The sequence below is a fragment of the Lepisosteus platostomus genome, chromosome 2, assembly GCF_059453375.1.
Source record: "Lepisosteus platostomus isolate fLepPlt1 chromosome 2, fLepPlt1.hap1, whole genome shotgun sequence".
Classification (NCBI taxonomy): domain Eukaryota; kingdom Metazoa; phylum Chordata; class Actinopteri; order Semionotiformes; family Lepisosteidae; genus Lepisosteus; species Lepisosteus platostomus.
The window spans coordinates 73,985,840-74,009,109 of NC_142612.1; the positions used below are offsets into that span (position 1 = coordinate 73,985,840).

At 41.1% G+C, this 23,270-nt stretch overlaps 2 protein-coding genes and 1 long non-coding RNA gene across 3 annotated transcripts; 1 reads left to right on the forward strand and 2 right to left on the reverse strand.

Annotated features, from left to right (window-relative positions):
• Positions 1-219: 219 nt before the first annotated feature.
• On the reverse strand, positions 220-14,963 carry farsb (phenylalanyl-tRNA synthetase subunit beta). The gene is made up of 17 exons (XM_088617800.1): positions 14,827-14,963; positions 13,559-13,614; positions 13,223-13,377; positions 12,975-13,044; positions 12,275-12,390; positions 11,629-11,779; positions 11,037-11,145; positions 10,697-10,767; positions 10,546-10,607; positions 10,413-10,464; positions 10,105-10,166; positions 9,630-9,837; positions 9,445-9,525; positions 9,131-9,223; positions 8,761-8,878; positions 8,194-8,346; positions 220-913 (listed from the first exon to the last, which is right to left on the reverse strand). Exons 1-17 carry the CDS (start codon positions 14,882-14,884, stop codon positions 762-764), a joined length of 1,767 nt encoding a protein of 588 aa, XP_088473926.1. The 5' UTR covers positions 14,885-14,963; the 3' UTR covers positions 220-761.
• On the reverse strand, positions 1,318-8,185 carry LOC148677089 (uncharacterized). The gene is made up of 2 exons (XR_015929722.1): positions 3,161-8,185; positions 1,318-2,172 (listed from the first exon to the last, which is right to left on the reverse strand). It is a non-coding gene; the product is annotated as an uncharacterized LOC148677089 (long non-coding RNA).
• A 1,033-nt stretch (positions 14,964-15,996) lies between the features above and the next one.
• LOC148677090 (2-acylglycerol O-acyltransferase 1-like) lies at positions 15,997-22,129 on the forward strand. Its single transcript, XM_088617834.1, has 6 exons — positions 15,997-16,512; positions 17,056-17,234; positions 17,625-17,829; positions 18,796-18,970; positions 20,771-20,970; positions 21,919-22,129. The coding sequence occupies exons 1-6, from the start codon at positions 16,416-16,418 to the stop codon at positions 22,071-22,073; spliced, it is 1,011 nt and encodes a 336-aa protein (XP_088473960.1). The 5' UTR covers positions 15,997-16,415; the 3' UTR covers positions 22,074-22,129.
• The last annotated feature ends 1,141 nt before the right edge of the window (positions 22,130-23,270 follow it).

The following is a 23,270-nucleotide window of genomic DNA, read 5'->3' on the forward strand; positions in this document are numbered from 1 at the left end:
CTCCAACTCTACGCATGGCCAGATTTTTACACCACATTTTTTAACAATCAGTTAAGAAACAAAACTACATAAATCCACATAGGTTCATCTGTTGCAAAAGACAGTCCAATACCATAGCTTTTTATGTATTTTAACCTGCATTAGCAAAAGGTCATTGGTATAATTCTGCTGACATTATGCAAATATAGCCATTATGCATTAATTCTCCAAGTCCGCGTTACATGGGGAATTCCTTTTATTCCATTTCCACAGGTCCATGTGAATGGCTCAAAACATGTGTGATATTCTCCAACACTGCTTCTAATACAAGCCTAGTTTTACAGCACAAACTAGAAACAGGTGCAGCAACTTACCCATTAATAAAGATGACTGCGATATGTGTGCAACTGTCAATTTGACAAAACAGATGCCGACCGAGATATGCGAAGGCTAGGATACTTTATTCAATTTATATTTGAGCCACGTGGATTCTTATGATAAGGGCTAGCAACATTCCAAGGGGAAAGAAACATCGTCACTGGAGTGATATTTCCAGCCCTGGGATATGCTTAGATGAGACATTTTCATCCTGCAGCACTCAACTGGCTGCTGCTTTGCACTGCGCAGTAACCTATTGGGTTTCAGAAAGTGGCTGGGTGGCTGTAATTGCTGCACTAGACACAGTACTCCTGCAGGCCTGTGAAATATTTATAAGAAGAGACCAAGGCGCTGTCAGCTGATGATCCTGGAGCCGAGATGAGGGGGGCAGAGGGGCTGCTGCCTCACAGGAAGGGCTCGATGTCGAGGTCCAGAGCCGAGCAAGGCATCGTCAGCTCAAATCTGGTGATGATGTCCGGGTGCAGGACGCCCAGTCTTCCAACACTCCGGCCTTGGGCGAAGACCTCCGCACAGCGACCGGGGAAAAAGGTGGAATCTGATCCCAAAACAAAGCACATCTCCCGGTTATCCATCACCGGAAAGGAGAACGTTCGCAAAGTCGAATCATCCCGGCCCGGCAAGGGTCTGGATTTCCTCAGGCTAACTATAAAAAAGCAAGCAGAGAGATCCTGCAGCGGCCCAAGTCTTAAACTGAAAAGATGCGCTCAAGACCGTAGTGAATGTCTGCTTTCTTTAAAAAAACATTTCAAACACAAAACAAACGTAATGAAGAGGGACGTTTCATAGCTTTTTTCAAAGGCACAACAAAAAGACTTGTGTGATTCGCCTTCTGTGATGTGGGAGGGCAACACCTATGGATGTGAACGGATGCTCACTAGGTTATCTGGTAATAAATAATGCCAGACTGATAAAAAACAAAGACTCCAGGCAAACTACACAGGCAATAGACTGTCTGGGTCAGACTTTTAATTTCTATGAGACTCCAGGGCTTGAACAAGTTAAATAATACCTTTGAAAGTGCCCTCCCAAAACCTGAAATAGCCTCCGTGATGAACCCAGAGCCTCTCTTTGATGACAATGAAGGAACCCTTTGTTCAGTAATCCACTTCACTCGGCTCTGTTTAGCACGTTTGCAGCCTAATTAAACGTCAAAGACTTGATGTGCTGGGGGGACTCAATAATCACTTTCTTTAAGATTTGAAATCTCTTCCTTCCACATCCTTCTGACACAATTCCAAGCAAGCAGGCAAGATAGAAGTTATGGCATGAAAACGACTGACAGACCCATTGACATATGCGCACTTAGACACTACCTCAATACACAAAAAACAAGAACCAGTAAATAATCAATATAGATCTCCCATCAATACAAGTTTTTCTAAATTTAAAAAGTGTTGCACACAAGAAATGGCATGTTTCCTCTCATATTAGGATAAAAAATAAGATTAAAATAACCATTAAACTGTCAGATATAAAATTCACTTCAGGAGTTATGTGCCCACTATGCATCTGGCTAGACAGATTAAATGCAACTCAGTGATATGTTTATAAATGATCAAGTGTTTTTTTATTTTTATGTCTGCATGCAGGATTACTTTTAATCCTATTTACTTGATAGAAACTAGAATATTCTAATGACTAAGGTTGTCACTCAACTGGAAGGCTCATAAAATAGCACTGTGAGATCATTTTTAAAATACATCAGAGCACGATCTGCATTCTCCCTGACTTGCATTATTTTTTTTGTCCTACCATTATAATAATCCTTACACTTACAGAGCACTTTTCTGGACACTCCCCTCCACCAGCACCAATGTGTAGCCCCCATCTGGATGATGCGATGGCAGCCAAAGTGATCCAAAAGAACCCAAAAAGAACAGTACGCTCACCACATACCATCTAACAGTGGGGAGGAGAACAAAGTGATGAAGCCAATTCATAGATGGGATTAGAAAGGCCGTGATCGGTTAAGGCGAGGGGAAATTCGATCAGGACACCAGGGTAACAATCCTACTCTTTTCGAGAAACGCCTTGGGATTTTAAATGACCACAGAAAGTTAGGATCTCAGTTTTACGTTTCATCCGAAAGGACGGCACCTTTTTACACTACAGTGTCCCTGTCACTATAACTGGGGCATTGGGATCCACACAGACCCCAGCGTGAGCGCCCCCTGCTGGCCCCACTAACACCTCTTCCAGCTGAAGCCTTAGTTTTTTTACCAGGAGGTCTCCCATCCAGGTACTGGCCAGGCTCACACCTGCCTAAGCTTCAGTGGGCTGCCAGGGTGGTATAGCTGCTGGCATACCAGTGAGTTGCTACCGTTAAAATGGTGAAACACAGCCCCTTGGAATCACCTTTGAAAAGGAAGTGCTTCTTGACACAAAGGGTTGTGGGAGTCCGGAGCACCATGGCAGACCACCTAGCCATACTGTCCAAGGCCAAGCTAAGGTTTCTTCCAAGAAATGGCTCCATTAGTTCCTGAAAACCCCAAAAGGCTCCTCTTGCTGGCAAAAGCTTATATTCTCATTCCATAGAGCAGCAACTGTCTGACCGGAAGGCGTTACAGGGGGTGATCAGGTCAGCCCAGTCCATCACTGGAGTACAGCTCCCCTCTATTTCGGACATTTTTACAACTCGCTGTCTCAGGAAGGCTGGAAGTATCGTTAAGAATACCAGTCAGCCCGGTTTCTCATTTTTCTCCCCCCTTCCCTCTGGTAAGCGTTATAGGAGCATAAAGACACGAACCTTCAGATTCAGACTCAAGAGACAGTTTCTTCTCACAAGCTGTCAGATTACTGAGCCCCTACCACTGGCTCACACTGATGTATGTTATTTAACTTGTTGTTGCTGCTGCTGCTGCTGTTCTGCGTTAATGTTTTTGGTGTTCCCTTAATCTCCTTGTAACGGAGCAAACATCCAAATAAGCATTTCATTGCACCTGTGCATATGACAATAAACTGAACTGAACTTAAACATAGGTACCTTTTATAACGCAGTTCCAGATTTGAAGCACAGCACTGTAAAATAGCAGCTAGTACGTCCAGATGAATCCCACGGTAAATGTACTGCTCTTGGGATACAACAGCCAGAAATGACAGGACAGGGAAATAGATTTTATAAGGCTTTTGGAAGTTTCCTTAATGTTGGTTAGAAAACTGATTAAGCAAATGATGCTCTTCATATAGCTCCACAGCAAATCAAGCATTACATCTTCTGTTTCCTGTTCTTTCATCAACAGAAGAGCTGCAAGCCAAATAGATCTTATAAATAAAAATAAAACAATGCTTTTGCAAGTTGAAGAATGTATATACAAAAGTTCAATGTGAGTGACTGACACTGCTTAGTTTCTAATCACTCGCCTATCGTGTAAAGAAAAATTCTATCAATCCGTTTGCCTGTTAGCAATTCATTCCCTCCGGAGCTGAAAAATATTCTCCCTTTGTCTTCTGAGTTGATGCGAAAGATAGCACTGTTACAGTAGCCTATTAAATGTAGCCAAATCTGCTTGCATACCCTTTGGGCTTAATGTTTACAGAGTTCAATCTGATCATGGGATGCTCCCTTTGAACTTGATCTGGTTTAATAGTCAGAAACACAAAAACTGCACTGTGACTGTTTCCTTTTAAGCTCAACTTAATTGAACTATTCAGCGTTTCTCCTTTATTTACAACTGGAACACAAGTAATGTTGATCGCTTCTTCCTGACCTTGTTCTTCCCTCTCATTCTACCGATAACCTCATTTTGCCTCCAGTGTTTTCTTTGTATTTTACCGAAGTGGTGCAGCAGAGATCTTCTGACAAATAGTCCCACCTGACTCATACTGTTGTCGTATATGTAATGTAACATTGCTGAAAGGCAAAATTGCAGGCTTTACATTTTAATTATTTGTAAAAAGAGTCTAAAATGTAGGCAGTGTAGTAAACTGTTCCCTAAATTATAACCCTGAAATCACTTAAAAAGCATCAAGTACTGAATGGAATTATCAGGTATGCAATTATTCCAATGCTTTACTAATCAAGCACCGCAATGCCATAATATGTTTTTGCTACTAACTGACTGGTAGCATTGCAAAACCAGACTAACAATATGCCACTGACAATTGTTAAACATGTCTAATTTGATAAAGCTAAACTGATTTTTAAAATCTGATTATTGCTTTAATTGGAAAATATTCTAATACACACATACCTGGTTCAAAACCAGAATGAAAATGACAGCCAAGGTACTGCTATAGTGCTGCCATAATTATTTTCAGACTCTTCATATCCTTCCCCCTTTATTTTGTACACAAGACAAAACGGCACTCATCCTTAATTACCACATTTGACATGGATACCAACGCCGCAGTCCGTAGATCCTAAGGGATATTACAGACCACTAGATAGCATCTTGCCTGTCACGCCTGTTAGGATCTCTTCACTTTCAGATATTGCACTTTCAACAGAATTCCCACTGCACACTTCCTTCCAGATGCCCACCAACGTTGTCCATTTTCTCCTCGTCTTTTTTTTTTTTAAGGCTTGACAAGACAAAGCTCAGGTCAGTTTACACTAAACACAACTGTAAGGGCTCTAGGGAACATGGCAATTTAACCCGTATGTTCCAGCATCTGCAGCTTCCCACAGGTGTCTCATTATGACATTATGAGCCTTGGAGGTTAGGACCTTGGACTGGGCTGACTGGCCAAATGTGTTTAAAGGTAACATTAGGGGCCCTGAGAACATATGGACCAGAGTTAAATGGACACAAGCAGATAACTGGACACTGACTCGAGCAATGAGCAAGACTAATAGGTTTTTAAATTCCTTTTGACTGCAGCCTTTGTAAAAGCTAATTATATACTTTAAGCCAAAACAGGGGGTGTCTCATGTTTGTTTCATCTAGAAATGACAAAGCCATTTTTCAAAGACCAGATAAATCAATCCACATTGGGGATAAAATAAAATGCAACCACATCACTGCAGAATCATCTTTTGTGCTCTTTACCCATAAGCAATGGCAGACTAACAAGAATACATTACTGCCCTTCGGGTTCAACAATTCAAACATAGGACGTGCAGCGGGCCATATTTATTTTAACATACTGCATCTTAGGAAACAACTGAAACATGTTACACTCGACACAGCCGACTGCCAAAACTGGGGACACACATTAGTAACTTCAGTGCTGTTATTTCAGCCCAGAAATGTGCTCCCATGCATCTTCATGCAATTAAAACTCCATTTCACAAAAAAAAACCCAACAACTTGAAATCCATAATGTTAAAATGTAAAAATCAATAAAAATGCTTTAGCCGTGAACTGTAGGGCTGGAGCTGAACTCTGCCACAAAGGTGCCTTTGTGTTGTTTTGCCACTGGCTCGAATAGTCACTGGCTCAAGCCTTTTCCACCACTAGCCTCGGGACTAGGAGTGTAAGGCCAAATGAAGACTCCTAGAATCCACAGACAGACTCAGAACTACAGCAGTCAAAGGGCTAATTTCATTAGAGGCAAACTAGTCACCTCAAGGAATTTCCACTCTTCTTTTAATAAACACAAACAAGTCAACATGAAATCAAAACATGATGCAGAGTATGAAACCAGATGCCGCTCGAACAGTGATACTTTCGGATCAGAGGCGACGTGGCTGTGGATAGTGGGGGGGGCACAGATTATAGGTCCTGTTGGAATGCGGTGCCGAGGGTAGAGAGAGAAAGGTTTAACTGGCAAAACGAACGCCTCGAGTGGATCTCTTTACACTATATGACTTTAGATGCCCAACAACATGCCTCTTCTCGTTTTATAAACACGACAACACCAGTCATGAGAACAAACGAGTGGATGTCAGAATCAGGATCCAATGAGTTTTTGATTGAAAACACAGCAGCGTCCTGGAGAGCACAGAACAAAGTAGTCTCTACAACAGTTTGTCAGCACGCCTGGATGTGCTCTTCTGCTTTTCCCTTTGACTGTCAAGCTGGGATGCAGCACTCCCTGTTTTGCAGGACTGAAGAGGATTCCCACTTTGGATGTTCCTGGAATTGGAGCTCCTTAATTTGCCAACAACTCAAATTGCAGCATCACGGTCCGACCCATTACGGAATATCCAGATTCTCCATTTTTAATGGCACTGGCTGGAAAATCAATTATTGGTTGATATGCTCCTTCTTTAATGCATTACAACATTGCGCTGGGCCAAGGAAAGGGTGTCTTTTATCCTCTGCAGTAGCTTTGCTAACATCTGTTGATCGTGTAGTTAAGGTTTTAAATATACAATATTCCAAACCTTGCCCGAGCCGGAGAGGACCCTGAAACTTTGCCAGTTACTGTTCAGTTAGCTGCTTCAGTTTTCAAACCTCAACTACAGACACGCTATTCACAAGCCTTTCCCCTAAAATACCAATACCCTCCTAAATTTTTTTATTTCTAGTCTACCTCTGACACGTTCACGTTCTCTGAATGACTGACCTTGTCTTCATCGGTTCGTCCTCTTGGCTGTAATTTGTCATAGCGAGCCTACAGTACGATATTCACACATTTAAGCAACTACTCAAAGTAAACTTCGAAAGAAGGGTCGCACTTGGTGAGAGCAGATTAAAAAGACAAAAGCTTGTTCATCTCCCATGATTCTGGTCTGTAAATGTGGGCGTGAGAACAGTCCCCCTATAAAACGGTCACATACTGTATACTGTATATAAATATAGAACAGAAATGCATGTCGTTTACAAGCAAAATTCAGTGAACACGATGGACTATTATGAGTCATAGCAAAACAAATACATATTTTCAATAAATGCTACTGAGATAAAATAACCAAGGCCAAGGTAGTGTCAACACAAAATAACTACAGCAATAAGTTGATTAGAATTAAAAAAAAACAAAAAACAACTTTGAAAGTGCATCCTTGACCAATGAATATTTTTCGGATCACAAGTGAGAAGCTCACCCCACTGCAGTCATCTGACTCTAGCGTTCTAATGCCCCTAATGAACATTAACACTTTGCCAGGTCCATTAATTTCACATGAGACATCTGCATTAGGCAAGAATCATTGCCAGAGATCACACAAATAACTGGTATTCAGGTATAAGCCCTAAACCTTTGATTGCAGATGGAAAGGGGTTTGTTTTTCTCTCTTTTTATTTGGCAAAAAAATGTTGAACAGATAATTCATACCATCCCGCCTGTGAGACAGTGAAAACTGTCAGATGTCAAAAGAGATGAAGTAAAGACACATTGACCCCTGGAGGCAGCCTCAGCCGCTGCGACTGGTGCACTAACTGGGACCACATCCAGATCAGGACTGCAGGAAATTCCACCTCAGAGCGAAGCGGCACTATCGATTGTATTAATGGACTCCTCCAAGTAACGCATGCAGAAAGCCAGTGGCCTGTCAACGTCCATGACCTTGGAAAGATGAATCTTTACTGCACAAGTGCAGAAGCGCAAGAGGATCTCCTTTCTGCCCTGCAAGTACCCAAGAGTCAATGCCGAATAACTAAAGAGGAAAATCCCAATTAAGTTTCAAAGACATGTATCCTCTATCACAAAGTACCTCAACGATGACAGCAAGTACGTAATCTAACACGCATTCGCTAAGAAGAGATCAATTTCAATTTTGCCATCTCAGAAAGCAGTAACATCTAATGAACTGAATGTTTTGTGCACTTTACGCATATCTGTGTATTTTTAAATGCAGAAGAGAAATTTGCAAAGATCCCCTAAACATTGTGTATTAGCAGACTGCGATGGCGTATCACCACATGCTTGATGCAGTGCGTGATGGACTACTGGAACAGTCACAGTTTCAGGGTATTGAAACAGGGCACCTACCCTCTGCAGCCTGGATGTAGTACCCTTCCTCTCTGCCTGGTTTCACCTCCAGCAGCTGCATGATCCTGTCCAGCAGCCCGTGGATGACCTCGAACCCAGGACTCTTGTTGTAGAACAAGGCACACAGGCGTCGGTTGTTCCTTGCACCCACATCTGTGGCAGGACAAGCCGAGGTGAAAAATGAAAAATAAGGTAAAGCAAGCAGCTCCCTCACCTTTTGTTCCTTAAGCCACTCATTGCGTTACGTGATCCAATCCTGTTTTCGGTACCAGCAAATGGGGTTTAAATTGCTGGGGGCGGTGTCTTTTATTAAACTGATGGAGTGTGCTGGATGGGGAATTGTATAGGCTGTTGTGAAGAGGCTACTGGAGTTTTAACTGAGCTGAACGTCAAAATTAACAATATGAACTATAACAAAAGCTCTGAATAAGAAGCAACAGCAAATGACGATTTAAAAAAAAACTCTTAAAAATGAGTCATAACATTAAAAAAAAAACTGTAGCGGAATACTCTATTTTTTCCTCAACAGGTTGTGGTTTGCTTGTATGACTATAATTAGTCACGGACCTCGTGTGTCATCCTTCAGCACCACATCAGAGATTTCGAAGAGCTTCAGGGGAAGAGGCATTTTCCTATTGGCTGCAACGGTCTTCAGAAGCCCAGAGAGAAGGGTGGTGCGCGCCACCTGGTGGAAGGAAAAAGTTATTGTCGCTGAGTGCAATTTCATTTTAATCCTAAAACTCAAGTTTGAATCGGTTTTTGACATTCTTGACAGGTAATATACCTTTTGTAGGCAGATCAGCTGAGCACTGTCAAATCATATTGTTTGTGTTTGGGGACTTAAATTTTGGCATTATGCTTTATATACCAAAATAAATTATTTTTATAAGTAAATCAAGTTGAATAAAATTATCATAATATCCAAATGATGTCTCACCTGAAATTCAGCTGTTTTAGGGTTTGCAATGTGCACTGCTTTTGTGACAGAAATATCTTTGCCCAGCTTGTCAGCTATGTCTTCCTTCGAGCACTAGGAAGAAGAAGAAACAATGTTTTCAATGGACCTCTATACTAGCAGAACACTTAATTTAAACAGTGTCTTCTACCTCATTTAAAAAGAGCAATAATCTTTATCCTTTCATTTGGAACAGACAGAAAGAAAAAACAGAAAATCGCTCCAGCTCCATTTGGAATCCAGGCTTTGTTAATGGGCTCCACCAGGTGACACCCAGAGAGCTGCTTGACACTTACCAAGGCAAAGGTGAGGGCTTCTGTGAATCCAGCAGCAGCCAAATCCTGCCTGAGCAGCTCTGTTAGCTTGTTCAGCGGGAGCTGCAAACAGGAGGAGGATTCAGTCAGAACACGAGCTTCAAACCAGCGCTCATTTCCACAGATCCACCTCCGTCCGTTCTTCCTTTCCTTAATTAATTAATTACCTGGTTGGCCACTGTGTAGGTCCGAGGTGTGGTCCTGCGGATGTTGTTAAAGCCGTAAGCAATAGCTGCATCCTCCACAATGTCGCACGCATGGATGATGTCAGATCTGGTGGGCGGGACTTCCACCTCTATCTCGCCCCCTTCCCCTACGACCTCTGACTTCAAGTACATCCGGGTCAACAGCTTGGCAATGTTCTCTGGGGTCTCACTGACGTAACAAGTTTGGAATGGAGGACAGTTCAGCAGAGCAAGATAATACATACATTTTAAAGTAAAGTAACTTGCGTGTGCTGTACCTAAGCAGAAAATATGTTTGTTCTGGTCTCTGCAATTTATGTCATGGTCTTTGCCACTGGAGACAAAGTACAAGCGTTTTCATTCCAGGAGATGAATCACTTTTCAGATTATTTTTCATTAAATCAAGAGACGGCTGTCGAAAATCAGAGCAATCCGACGCCAGAATTCCACAACTTACTTGATGCCAACTTTATTATTGATATAATCTCCAGTCAGAGTCTCTTTCCTGTATGCCAGCTCCTTGGAACACAAGCACAAAAGTTCTTTTTATTAAGTAGTTTTCACTCCACGTCAGTACCAAAGAGGAATTTCTGATGATGCAAAATCCAAAGTTTTTTAAAGAAACATAACATCAATCTGAAAAGGTTTTTTCTTGGGTTTCGATTGTATTAAGTGGGTAAGCTTTCCTTCAGAATATGTATGCAAAATACTACACCACTGCACAGAAAAGCAACCTACACAGGCAGAAAGAGTCCATTTACTTACTGGATAAATACAGGTATTCCCATCAGGATAGACAACCTCTGCAGCCTCAACACTGCAAATAAAGCAGGAATTAGCAGATAGGCATTAAAACACAAGCTTTAAGTTTGATTTCAGGTCATTATTATGTACTCACGTAAAAGGCTGCTCACAATATTCACTAAACATGGTAACCAGCATGTCCAGAACAATTTTTGCCTGCAGAGAGACAAAAACCTTACTACCGGATTTGTAACAAAAAACAAATGAAATGAGCATTGGGATCATTCAGACTCAGATACACTTGCCTTGGTAAGATCTGTAGCAGTGCACTCAATAAAAACATTTTTGGTGTTGACAGAGATCTTTGAATGGTCTCCTGTAACCAAGAAGAAAAATTTCAAGCTGTCATTTTAATGTCAACAAAAGTATTATTGCATCTTTAACAACAATGAAAAGGAAAAAAAAACAGAACCCTTCAAAATGCTTTAATATGACAATGCATTTGGCATATTCTTTCCATTTTCGGTCATAACAGGGCTATAAGAATAAACATCGGATCTGGACAGTCGGGTTTGCTCTACTCTCTAATATTTTAAGGGGCTAAGTCTATGTAAGCAGAGCTGTAGATAGCATGTGCACACTTACCATTAATGATAGGGGGCATGGACAGGACTATACCATTACTGTCATAAATAATGGGGTAGACTGGCTTGTCTTCAATTATGTGAAGGTAGTGCCGCAGATGGCCATCAGTCTAAAACAATTAAAAATGTTAGTATTACATTTAAAAGACTCTGCCTCATATCCATGTTCAACAGCACATTGTTGTACAGGATGGTCCTGAAATAGCGGTTTGGTTTGGCTTTAGCTCAAAGAGAATAACAAGCTATCCAAACAGCGGTTTTCTGTTTAGCTTCATTTCCACATTCTGGTCAGAACTTTGCTCAGTTGGAAGCAAAACACCCAAAATATTTCAGTTCATGTCGAATTTAGCATTTTAGCTGTACTATGCTGCTTACAGAAAAGGCTCACTTTATCTTGTATTTTTTTAAATAAACAATTCACCTTCAACGAGAAAAAAACAGTTTTAAAATATTTGTCAGGAGAAAACCTTTAGTTTTACAGGGCATACAGTTTACAGTTTTTACTGTAAATTTTCAATTTACAGTTTTTGTCAAATGTAGCTCAGATGTTTGAATACCCTGCTAAATGTGGCAATATCTCTCTCAGGTCTTACCTTATAAAGGCTCATGAGCTCTGGAGCGCTGTACTCTCTGGTCTGGTTCAAGGGCTTGAACTTGATCTCTCCTGGAGGCTTGGCTGTATATGTAAAGGGCCCAGTTATGGTGTCCAGGTCATGAGTGCCTATTGCCACCAAGGTTCTCTTCCTAGTTATGCACACACATGCATGAGACACTTGGTTATTCTTGCAAAGAACTCACCTCAAGACAGAAAAAAAAAGCACTTCAACAAGTGCCAGAATATCACATGTGCACCATAGCTCAGATTGTCTGACATGAGGAAGCTCCTTCACTGCTGAGCCTAATACAAAAATACTTGAAGAGATAAAAAGAATGATATTAAGCAACAACAATTAAGAATCTTTTCTTTTCTCAGAAACCAACATAGGGGTGTGTGTTGCAAAAACCTCTAAAACGTATCACTGAAATGATATATGCTTGTGCTCATCAGAATGCAAAGTACCACTTTGACAGAAGCCCTTCTACTTTACTGGAAGTGCTGACATTTCGTTCTGCGCTTTAACGTCTTATTTCGTGCTTTCACCATTTTTAAGGCACATTTTTTTTTTGCGAGCGAGTTTCAGAAAGCTTCCTCGTTGATCCACGCTTATCTGCGAGAAGAAAAGCCTGGGTTCCGCCCACCTGCACACGTTCTGGTGCAGCTTCTCCTGCAGCTCGATGAAGCTCTCGTAACGCTCCTGGGTGAAGGTGATGTTGCGCAGAACGGCCGCCACTGCATGGGGGCGCACCTGAGCCGTCTGAAAGGGAGCAGTACACGTGAACCCGGCCCCTTCTCTCTCCGGGCGCTCGCTACGCCGAGCTTGCTGTCACAGAACCGATCGGCGGGCAGTCCGTCAAACTTACCACATGCAAACCGAACCACCTGAAATTCTGAGCCCCTTCCCCACCTCCGGCACTTTCATTCCCTTGGGAAATGATCATCGGATATTTCTTTGTGCTTAGACACATGAAATACCACTGAGGCTTTCTACTCATCGGCTGGATGCTGGCCTGCTCTCATCCCACATTATTTCTCTGTACATGTGGAACTGTAGACAGGGGTGGACATGATCAGTGCGTTGAGCTCAAAACCTCATCTTTAAAACTTTACTGCCAGACGCTGAAGAAAAGCAGAGGGCAGACAACGTCCGGAGCTTCAAACTACCGGTGAGCCTTGCGGACTGATCTGTCAGCCGTTTGTCTTTAAAGAAGATGTTTTGCCAACGAATCGGGAGTCGAGATAGAGGATGATTCTAACTTTTTAAGAGAGCTGGGAATCTGGGGGAAATTCCGAGAACCTGCTGTAATAAGTAACATTGCTCGGGCTTTGTTCACAGCTTACCTCCTCTGTGATGAGCAGCCTCTGGGGCTCCCCAGAGGGGCTGACTCGCTGGTACCTGGGAGCTTCTGTCCTGAAGGGGAAATGGGAAGAGCGCTTTAGATTAAGCAATACATTCAGCTAAATTCAGAGCTTCACACTTTTGTTATATTTTAAAACTCGGCCACAGCTGTTGCCATCCCGAGAAACAAACAGTAAGTGGGAATCCTGTGAGAGCTTTCTGAGGAGCACAGTGGAGTGTGTGGAGTTACCTTTCCTTAAAAACCTGGAGCCCACGGACCAGCCCCTCCAAACACAGCAGGTCGTAACGGTTGGCGGGAACATCGATTTTGTAGAGAATGACATCGGAGGCTCCCTCTGCTTTTACATTTCCCTGCTCTTTGCTGATGATATCCTTCTCCGAAGTCTGGAAGACAGTTATGCATTTCCCAGAAATGTTATTGGCCGGAGCCAGTGTTTGAAGTCTTTGCCCCCAAAACACTAACTCTACAGGGTGAACACGTTGTGAGAGAAGAATGACAAAACAAACGAGCGAACCACGATGGCAGAGGACCACAAAAGCAGGAATATGGTAAAAGACCACTTACAATTTCATCAAGTTCCAGTCCAAACTCAAAGCAGAGCTCATCAAATTCTTCATCGGCTAAAGGCAAACGAAACAGATTACACACCATGAAGGAACAACCAGTGCAATGCACTAAACTTAAAAAAATAATAATATATAACTTTAAAAAAACGTGAAAAAAAGAACAATCAAATCTTAATGTTATTAAATACGAGGGTGATGATGCTGTTCAACAGACTTATAATACAAGAATAAAAGGCTTCAAGAAACAGAAAGTTACATATCAAAATGCACCTTGAGTATCTCGAATGTAAGACTATACTTATTTTTTAAATACTTTTCAACTACTGCTTAAAAATAAGACCTACTTATGAGGAATGCACAAAAACATACACACATCTATATATTTATACTGGAGACAAGTTAAATTAATTGAAATAGTAACTGTAATAACAATAATTCATTGCATTCACTTGCACTTTCATTCCAAAGATCTTTATGTATAGGAAGGGATCTACTTCCCCCTGAAGGACAACACCTCCTACAAGACAGTGTTGGACCTTCTGGTCCAGAGAGAAGATTGACACCTACTGCTCCACCAACACCACTTACAGAAGCAACCAAGCTTGCTTTAGACACCTTCCATCCCAGCACTGATCAGAACCCCCTTTGCTTAGCTTACGGGATCTCATGAGCTCAGGCTAGAAGGTGGCGATACTGCTGTCAAATCATGTCAAATGATCAGTTTTACTAATAATGAACTATTTAAACAATAATGGCATTTACCGCAATGAAATTAAAGACGTGCGATGGTCTTATTTTGAATTGTAGGTATACCGCTGAAAATGCAATATCGTACAGGAACACGTAAACTTGATGTGTAGGTGTATATTAACTCGCACTGGAAAAGTAATTATATTAATTTTTTATCATGATAAAAGACACATAAGCAGCACAGCTGATGCAATCACAATGAAACCATCAGATGCTGTACTCCACCCAGCGGCAGGAGAGTAGTGCAACTCTTAAATCCCTTGTCTGTGGACAACTACAATAAATAAGGTTCTGGTGAATAATAAAGAAGGACGCGACACGACGATAAAGCGATCGATTAAAAAAAGGCAGAGAAGCAGACCGAAATGTCATTCTCGTTCATCCAGCCCCCAGAGGTCTGTCAGCTGGGTGCAGGATAGAGCTACTTAAGATCTGACGGTCTTTCGGACTACTGCAAAATATCGTAATTTATTAAAATTACATCCAGTACACTATTTAATCTAAAAAAATACTCACTGTAATCTCTCCCCAAAGCCTCAAAAAGAAGATTTCTTTTAACGCTGACAGTCGGCATGGTCACTGCTATCCCTTTTTTTCCTCTCTTCCTCTGCTTAGGGACCCAGTGATACCGGGTAGGCTGGCTAAGAAAAAGCCTGAAAAATATTAATTATTGTGTCACACTTTACTTGAAAGAGTTATCGCTCATTTTTGTTTAACCATATAATCTTATTCAACATCATAAAAGCTAACTCCAGAATAATGAAACATTTAAGTCGAATGTGATATATCGAATATGTCAATTTAGGCACAAGGTGAGACAAGATGATTCGGGTCCTTTTGCGGAATTAACGTAATATTAAATTCCTACTACGTCGAATGTGGTTGTGTCACATAAACCAAGACTACTTCTGTACGACGGCCGGAAAGTTGTATTACTGTCTGTCTTAACAATAATAGCTGTTACTAATCCTACATGATATAAAATCAAAAGTTTAAAAACACTAGCCGTGTTGCCTAAGCTGGGTGTACAATATGCAGCATTACAATGATAAAGAGGATTTTATTGTAATATACCCGAAGTTCCCAAAAGATGTCGCTCCGCTGAACAAAAAACATTAGCGTGTTGTATTACAATATTGACCAGCAAAAGCAAAGATGTTTTATCGTAATGTAGGGACAGCGGCTGTAAATAATGGAAAAATTAGATACCGTCATACCCTAAATTAGTTTTTATACTGCACTCGCCTCCATAATAATGTGGTATTTGGTATGTGCATAGTTTTGGCAACGATAACCAAACTTTTAATCAGCGGGCACAGCTACGTTTATAATCACTGCTGTCAATCAGGCGCATTTCACTTAAGAGCAATCGTGTTTTCTAAACCGCGCCAGATTCAGACTTGCTTTAGTACGGCCCTCGACACGATAGCCGGCTCTCTGCCAGCGCATGGATTTTACACATGGCCGCCTAATGTACTCTCTCTTATGAACAGTACATTGAACGTCATCGCTGTGGTCTCCTGAACGGGACTAGTCAAGAGTAACGTTGTCGTCACGATAAAAAAAATCAGACATTACCAAACAGTCCTACTTTTGCGGTCGATATTAATCGTCACTTCGGAATAAATAATTGTAAAGCATTAAAAACTTTTGCAAGTAAATTAAATCAGAACCATTGATAAGCTACAAGTGGTGAATGACGTCACACAGGTCCCTTTACAGCTGGGGAAGTCTCTCAGCCTTGAGAAAGCTGCACGTGGTTGTCCTATCTCCTTATGCGACTACCAGATAAAATATTGCTCCCGTCCTGGTCACCTTGTTGAAGAAACCTTTTATAGCAGTGTTCCTCTCGATGGAGAAAATGACACGCTAAGCACAGGAACTATGGCACTGATGTTGGATATGCTTGCTATGAAAGCTATGTTGTCCTGGCAAAACGTGAACTAGGATGACCTAGCGTTCCCGAAGACTGGTTATAATGGACACGCAATGAAAGAGAAGCGGAAAAAAAAGTGAATCGGCCGTGTTGAAAGGGAGCCTGCGTCTGTTAAACATTTCTTCTTCGTGGTTCCGCTCTGTGGACTTTGTGGACTTTGTTTCTGGACATGGTGATGATTGAGTTTGCTCCCCTACGCATTCCGTTGAACAGGAGACTGGAGACTGCCGCTGTCTTGCAATGGGTCTTCTCTTTCCTCTTCCTCGGTACAGCACCTGTAGTGCTTTTTATCATCCCCTAACTTCCAACAGAACCGGTGCAGCTTGAGTGTAAAAGTTCTGTATTTATTTTTGGAAATATGATGAGCCTATTTCTTAATGAAGTAACTTACAGGAGAGTTATATGTATGTATTTTAATGGTGTTTGTAGCGCATTTAATGTTAATTACTGTCGTTTTTTTTCATACTTCCTATGACGCAATATTAAAATGTAGTAGTGATAGAAATAATGAGGCGTGAAAGGCAGTCACTACTCCGAAACAGAATTCAGTACAGAAAGGAATGTTCTGTATAGGTAAACATTTAAATACAATACTCTTCTTTAAAATTTAAAAACCCGTCAACGAATTGCATACGTAATACTTCAGCTTAGATAAATGATTGTTCTAGTCATTTAAAATCAAACGTATGGTTGAATCAGAAGAGCGTTTGTGATCGGAGTAATGAAGGTAGCAAAGGTATTCATTAAACACGTCGAAGCGCTTTTTGATCACGTGATTAAACCAGTGTCTTTTGCTCTTTCTTCTTCAGCTCAGTGCTGTATGGTCCTGTACGTCCTGAGTGTCCTCAGCGGCTACTGGCATTGTGCTGCCCTCTATGGGCTGTGGCTGTACTCGGACTGGGACACGCCGCAGTGCGGAGGCAGGAGATCCGCATGGGTCAGAAACTGGAGGATTTGGAAATATTTCAGAGACTACTTCCCCATCCATGTAAGTCGAGAGGCAAAAGCAAAAGTAACGGGGCTTTGAGCAATCAAGAGTTTCCATCTTCCTTACCCATAAGCCTCTGCTCTGACAAGTTACAAGGAACTTGTTTGTCAGTCTCTAAAAGGCAAATTATAGTGTTTATACTTCCTTCCTGCACATTTGATTTTTGAATCAGTCAGAAATAATTCTGGAAACAAAGGAAAGAATGGTATATGTGTAATTATGCATTATAGAGTTTGTGTTGAAATGGCTCAGTGCACAGAATTCCTGCCGTAGGCTGACAGTTTTCAGGAATTTTTAGTTTCCTGCCAGACATTAAACCATAAACCATCAGAGCTTTCTTTCTTTTTTTTTATTTCTGTGATGTTTTCATGACCATGTTTGAATCTAAAGCTTATAAAAACCTGTGACCTGGACCCTGGGAAAAACTACCTGTTTGGATTTCATCCTCATGGCATTCTGGTGGCTGGGGCCTTTGGGAATTTCTGCACGGAGCACACAGGATTCAGGGAGCTCTTCCCTGGCCTGACTCCATACCTCCATGTACTTCCCTTCTGGTTCCGTTTCCCTTTCTTTCGAGAGTACATCATGTCTGCAGGTGAGACACAGCAGCAGGAACCTCTCCGGCTTTGAAACGCTTTGGTCCATGAACTGTGAGCGCCTGGACAACGTGTTTTGTGTCTTCAGATATCATTTCCAGGACCAGTGGAACATTATTCTATCGCGCTTACTTAAAAAGTGGTGTAATATGTTTCCTTTCTGCTTTGAAAAGTGAAATAACAACAGAAATAGGAATTGAATTGAGTGCTACAGCAATATATGATTCAAACAGATGTCCTCGTGGATATCTGTTTAAATAAAAGGAACGGTGATTGTATCTGGATGTTAGAACTAACAGGACACTGAGGTTAAAAACATAGCTAGTGTATGTGATTATCGCATAGAGGTCATATTTATTTCTAAGAATGGCAACATGTAATGGAGGGTAAAGCGTTTAAACTATTCAAGACAGCAAGCAGGTCTGGCAGTTCTCAAATAGCACCTCTCAAAGAACCGTAATAAAGCTCACTGCTGAACCAGTGGTACAAATGCATGCAAATATGTGTTGCGGCGCTTTTGTTGGTATTGTAGGAGTATCTATTGTTCTTGTACTTTGTGTCATACAGAAAACAGTTGCTGTTTCTGAGAATAAATATCAGCTGTGAGGACAGTACTGTTTCTCAACAGACATTTGTGAAATATATCAGTCTGTTGTAATATTTAAATCATGGTTGCAAAATAGGACACAGTATGGATAAACAAAGTATAAGTTTCAACCTGGGCTGTTGGACACACACCAGTTACAATCCTAACCTAAATCTACCTGAAAAGCTAGAAATCTCACTGAGATCAGTAATTGTAAAAAGTGAGCCACCACACTGTTCACAACTGTTTTGTTCAGCTACACAGCGGTTTATATGTTCAGAACATGCGTTTTGTTGTTGCCAAGCAGCGTGCTCAAGGTGATTTGAGGAAGTTGTGTCTGTGCAATGAGTGACCTTGTGGCCCACCTGTATGTGTGCAGGTGTGGTTTCCTGCTCCAAGAGAGCCGTTACACACGTGCTGGGTCGAGAAGGAGGAGGCAGCGTCTCTGTCATCGTGATCGGCGGAGCCGCGGAGGCCTTGGATGCGAGGCCTGGCAGTCTGATTTTGGAAGCGCTCCACAGGAAGGGCTTCATCAGGATCGCTCTCAAGTGCGGGTGAGTGACCCACAAGGCTCTCAGCCTGAAGGACCCCAGTTCATGGCGGATATGCACGCAGAGCTCAAACACAGCTGGGCTGCCAGTTATTATAATAATAATAATTCCTCACACTTACATAACGCTTTTCTGGACACTCCACTCAAAGCGCTTTACAGGTAATGGGGACTCCCCTCCACCACCACCAATGTGCAGCCCCACCTGGATGATGCGACAGAACGCTCACCACACATCAGCTATCAGTGGGGAGGAGGACAGAGTAATGAAGCCAATTCAGAGATGGGGATTATTAGGAGGCTATGATTGGTAAAGGCCAATGGGAAATTTGGCCAGGACACCAGGGTAACACCCCTACTCTTTTTGAGAAACATCCTGGGATTTTTAATGACCACAGAGAGTCAGGACCTCAGTTTTACGTCTCATCCGAAGGACGGTGCCTGTTTACAGTATAGTGTCCCTGTCACTATACTGGGGCATTAGGACCCACATGGACCACAGGGTGAGCGCCCCCTGCTGGCCCCACTAACACCTCTTCCAGCAGCAGCCTTACCTTTCTCCCCTCCAGGTACTGACCAGGCTCACACGTGCTGAGCTTCAGTGGGGCTGCCAGCTGTGAGTTGCAGAGTGATATGGCTGCTGGCAATGTTACACAGTTATACAGCCAAGGAAGCAAATTAAACCATTAAGGAAATTCGCAGATATTACAGAGTTTTTTTTGTCAGCAGTGATTCTGTACACACACAAATTGCTGGAGATGTCAGCTGTGTCCTCTGTGCCCCGACTTTTTTGTATGGGGGGAGTCGTACCAACTCACTGGTTTCTGTTCCACCCTGAGGACTGAGTCCCATCATTAAACACCTTCCACATGTTTCAAGGTTTAAATTCAAATTGTATTGTTTCAGCTGTGATTTTCTTTATCAGTTTTTTGTTAGGACATTTTATGTAGTAGCTTTTAAGTTGTTGGCATACAACTTATTATATCTTCAAAGTGATATGTGATGAAGTGATACCTTTCTTATATGTGCACACATCAGCAAACTATTCAGAGTATACTATATGGCACATTTGTCTATTCTGGACAATTGGTGTTCAGCTAAGGATTGTAGCATCTGATTGTGCATTCTGAGCATAAACAACAGGCAGGCAGGTATGCTGCATTTAAGTAGCTGGAAGTTTTTTTAAGACTGAAGTTGGACATCATATAAATAGACTTTAATTGGGATGTTATAACAACACCACAAATACGGGTGGTTTCACAGATTTATGAGCAAAGTGTAAATAAAGGATTTTGTGAAATTAAGCTAAACATCCCATCCTTCAAAATAATGAACCAGACAATTGTTATTATACTGTAGGCATCAGTGGGAACTTCAAGCTATTTGCTGGTCTGTGACACAGAAATTGGTGCCTTATTTTATCTCTAACTGTAAAAGCCAGAAGATTTAGATGTGCAGATGTACTGGGGAAAGGCAGTGGTTCACTCATCTTCTTTTATGCGTAGATGTGACACATTCCTTCCTAAATGCTCAAGTAAAAGTCTGCAAGAATGGTATTTTTAATAATTGAAATATATTTACATATGAGAAGAGGGTTTTAAAATGTATGTAGATTTCCATAGGGGGTTGGAGTGAGCAAACGTTTTCAAACAAAATCAATAAGCCTTTTATTTGAAATTTAGTTTTCTCTGTGGGGGCCCTGCTGTGGGTTGCCTGTGTATAAATTTGATCTTTAAAGGAAACGGTATCTGCTCATCTTATCGGTAACGTCTTGTTGAAAGTAAATGTTCTTTACATGTCTTAGAGCACACTTGGTCCCAGTGTTTTCCTTTGGAGAGAATGAGCTCTTTAACCAACTGAAGAATCCTAAGGGATCAATAGTGAGGACTATCCAGGAAAGGCTGCGGAAGATGATGGGGTTCAGTTTGCCAATCTTTCATGCCCGAGGGGTGTTTCAGTACAGCTTTGGTTTCATGCCCTACAGAAAACCCATCTACACTATAGGTAAGTGTAAGGATGACTATGTTTTCTAATTCCATTAAGGGTACATAAATGTTAATGCATGAAGTTAAACCACAAATGGGCAACATGAGTGATTTCACTTTTAAATAGGTGATTTACACTTTTATTTGAGGGATGTCGGGTGTTAATTTTGCCTTTTGTTTTTACTCGCTTCATCCACCAAAATACTAAATTAAAACTGAACCTTGAAACACCAATTTGTAGTAATGACCTACTAAAGTTCTGCCTTTGCTGCACTTTTCACAGTGTTTTTGTAATGTTTGCTTAATGGGGAAAAGTGTATAGATGTGATTTATCTTTTTTTAAAATATTTTTCTTAACCACAAGATTCTTCATCACTGGACTTTCAAAATTCTTGCTTTTTAATCAGTTTGTGTTTGTTATACAATGAACAAATGAGAAACTTGGAACGCTACACAAAAACTCTGCAAGTCGCCAAAGAATAAAAAATTCAGATACATGCTGTGGAATAAATCTAATCTTACAGGGCCAAAGCAATTCGCTTTAAACGCTGCGTGTTAATCTCCTAAACCTTACTTTGACATTTACGGGAAGATAACCTTGCCCAGTAGGAAAATAATTCAGTTGGAAACATTGTCCTTTTATTATTCTCCTTTTAAAAATATAAAACTGTCATTACAAATATTATTCAATGTTAATATATGAAATGTTGAAATTAAAAAGCACATTAAATGAGTGTCTTGTTCAGGTTTAATGTTTAATTTATGATGATGGAATTTCATCTTATTTTAAATCTCTTTCACCTTTATGACTGTACTAATCATTGCCTTCAGAGGAAGGGTTTAGGATTCTCTCCTTGTCATCAGGGGATGATGATGGACAGTGATCTATTAAGCCTGCAGAATTGTTGTCATTGAGGGCAGGAGACCTTAACTCATTGCCCCCTTGTCATTGTCCTTCCACTTGCAGTAGGGAAGCCCATTGAAGTGGAACAAAATGCGAACCCTTCAGCTGAAGAGGTGGACAAGCTGCACAGCAAGTACCTGGAGGAGCTGACCCAGCTGTTTGAACAACATAAGGCCCAGTATGGAATACCCCAGCGTGATCATCTGATCTTCACTTGAGTACAGGCTTAAATACAGAGGCATTATTTTAGAATGTATGGGATTAATAAAGTTTTATAAAATACTGCATGTTCCTGTATCTTTTATAAGCAAACTCTCATTTGTTCCTGAGAAATTGTCATATACAGTACATGTGTTACCTACAAACACACAATGGGTTAAACAGTTGGGAGTAGCAATTGTTCTAAGAGTTAAAAGGGGTTGAGAATATGATTATACTTGGGAGGTGAGAGTCTAACTAAATCCTTTCATATGTGTTCGCAGAGGAGACCATTACCTGTCCAGAGAAACCAAGAAATTCAATGTTTCAACTACAGTAACGTCAGCAGTGTTGCAGTTTTGCTTGAGGAAAGTGGAGTATGCTAAGTTGTCATTAAGCTCATCCTTATCAATATCGTCAGTGTATTTTAATTGTGGTTATACAAGTGTGTATGTATACATACAGAAATTAATAGTTCTGAAGCAACATATGGAGTTGAATGTGAATCTTACAGGTTAGGAATTATGACATGGAGAGGGACAATTCTTTGAACTCTTGGCAGTTTAAGAGTTAAAGTTGGTGGGTATCAGGTTTCTCTCTCAGATGATTTTATTTTCCAGAGAAGCACACAACTGTTAAAAATAGAACACGGCAGACTTTAATGTCACGTGAGATTCGGGTAAAATTTAGGTCACTTTAAATTCTATTGTGCTGTTACTGGGCTAATCCGTCTCATTTTTCTGAGTTTGTTTATGACATAAACTAGGACTTGATCTCTGGAAAAACAAGGAAGGCCTTGCCTGCCTAATGGTTGCACTAGTAACTGTTACAGAATGGTTTTCTAAAGGACATGAAACTAAAACTTCATGCTGCTCTAGGAATGCCTGATAAAAACAAATCCCATGCTGTGACCTCACACACGTTAAGTGCTATCTGCCCACTTTTTGCATAGTCTTCTTGAGTGTTGTACTGTACGTAGGATCAGCTGGAAAGAGCTTTCTGTGTAAAAATAAATAGTAGAAAACTGTGTTGTCTTTTTGTCTGCTGCACTCGAGAAAGACTGAATTTTTAATTTTTTTTCCGTAGTACCTATTTCAAAGGGTTATTACCAGGGTTATTATTCTACAATAATGGAAGTCTGACTCCATGGGCTAGTGGGGACACACTGTTCTTGTACCTGCACCACTAAAGAAACATGCGGTCTTCATGTATTTTTG

Bases quoted from the DNA above. Each gene is read 5' to 3' on its own strand.
- farsb (XM_088617800.1), bottom strand. From the start codon at position 14,884: ATGCCGACTGTCAGCGTTAAAAGAAATCTTCTTTTTGAGGCTTTGGGG. The intron at 13,615-14,826 runs GTGAGTATTTTT...GTTTGCCTTTAG, and splicing joins GGCTTTGGGGAGAGATTACA to CCGATGAAGAATTTGATGAG. The intron at 8,879-9,130 runs GTGAGACATCAT...TCCTTCCACCAG, and splicing joins CTAAAACAGCTGAATTTCAG to GTGGCGCGCACCACCCTTCT.
- LOC148677090 (XM_088617834.1), top strand. From the start codon at position 16,416: ATGGTGATGATTGAGTTTGCTCCCCTACGCATTCCGTTGAACAGGAGA. The intron at 17,235-17,624 runs GTAAGTCGAGAG...TTGAATCTAAAG, and splicing joins GAGACTACTTCCCCATCCAT to CTTATAAAAACCTGTGACCT. The intron at 18,971-20,770 runs GTGAGTGACCCA...TACATGTCTTAG, and splicing joins AGGATCGCTCTCAAGTGCGG to AGCACACTTGGTCCCAGTGT.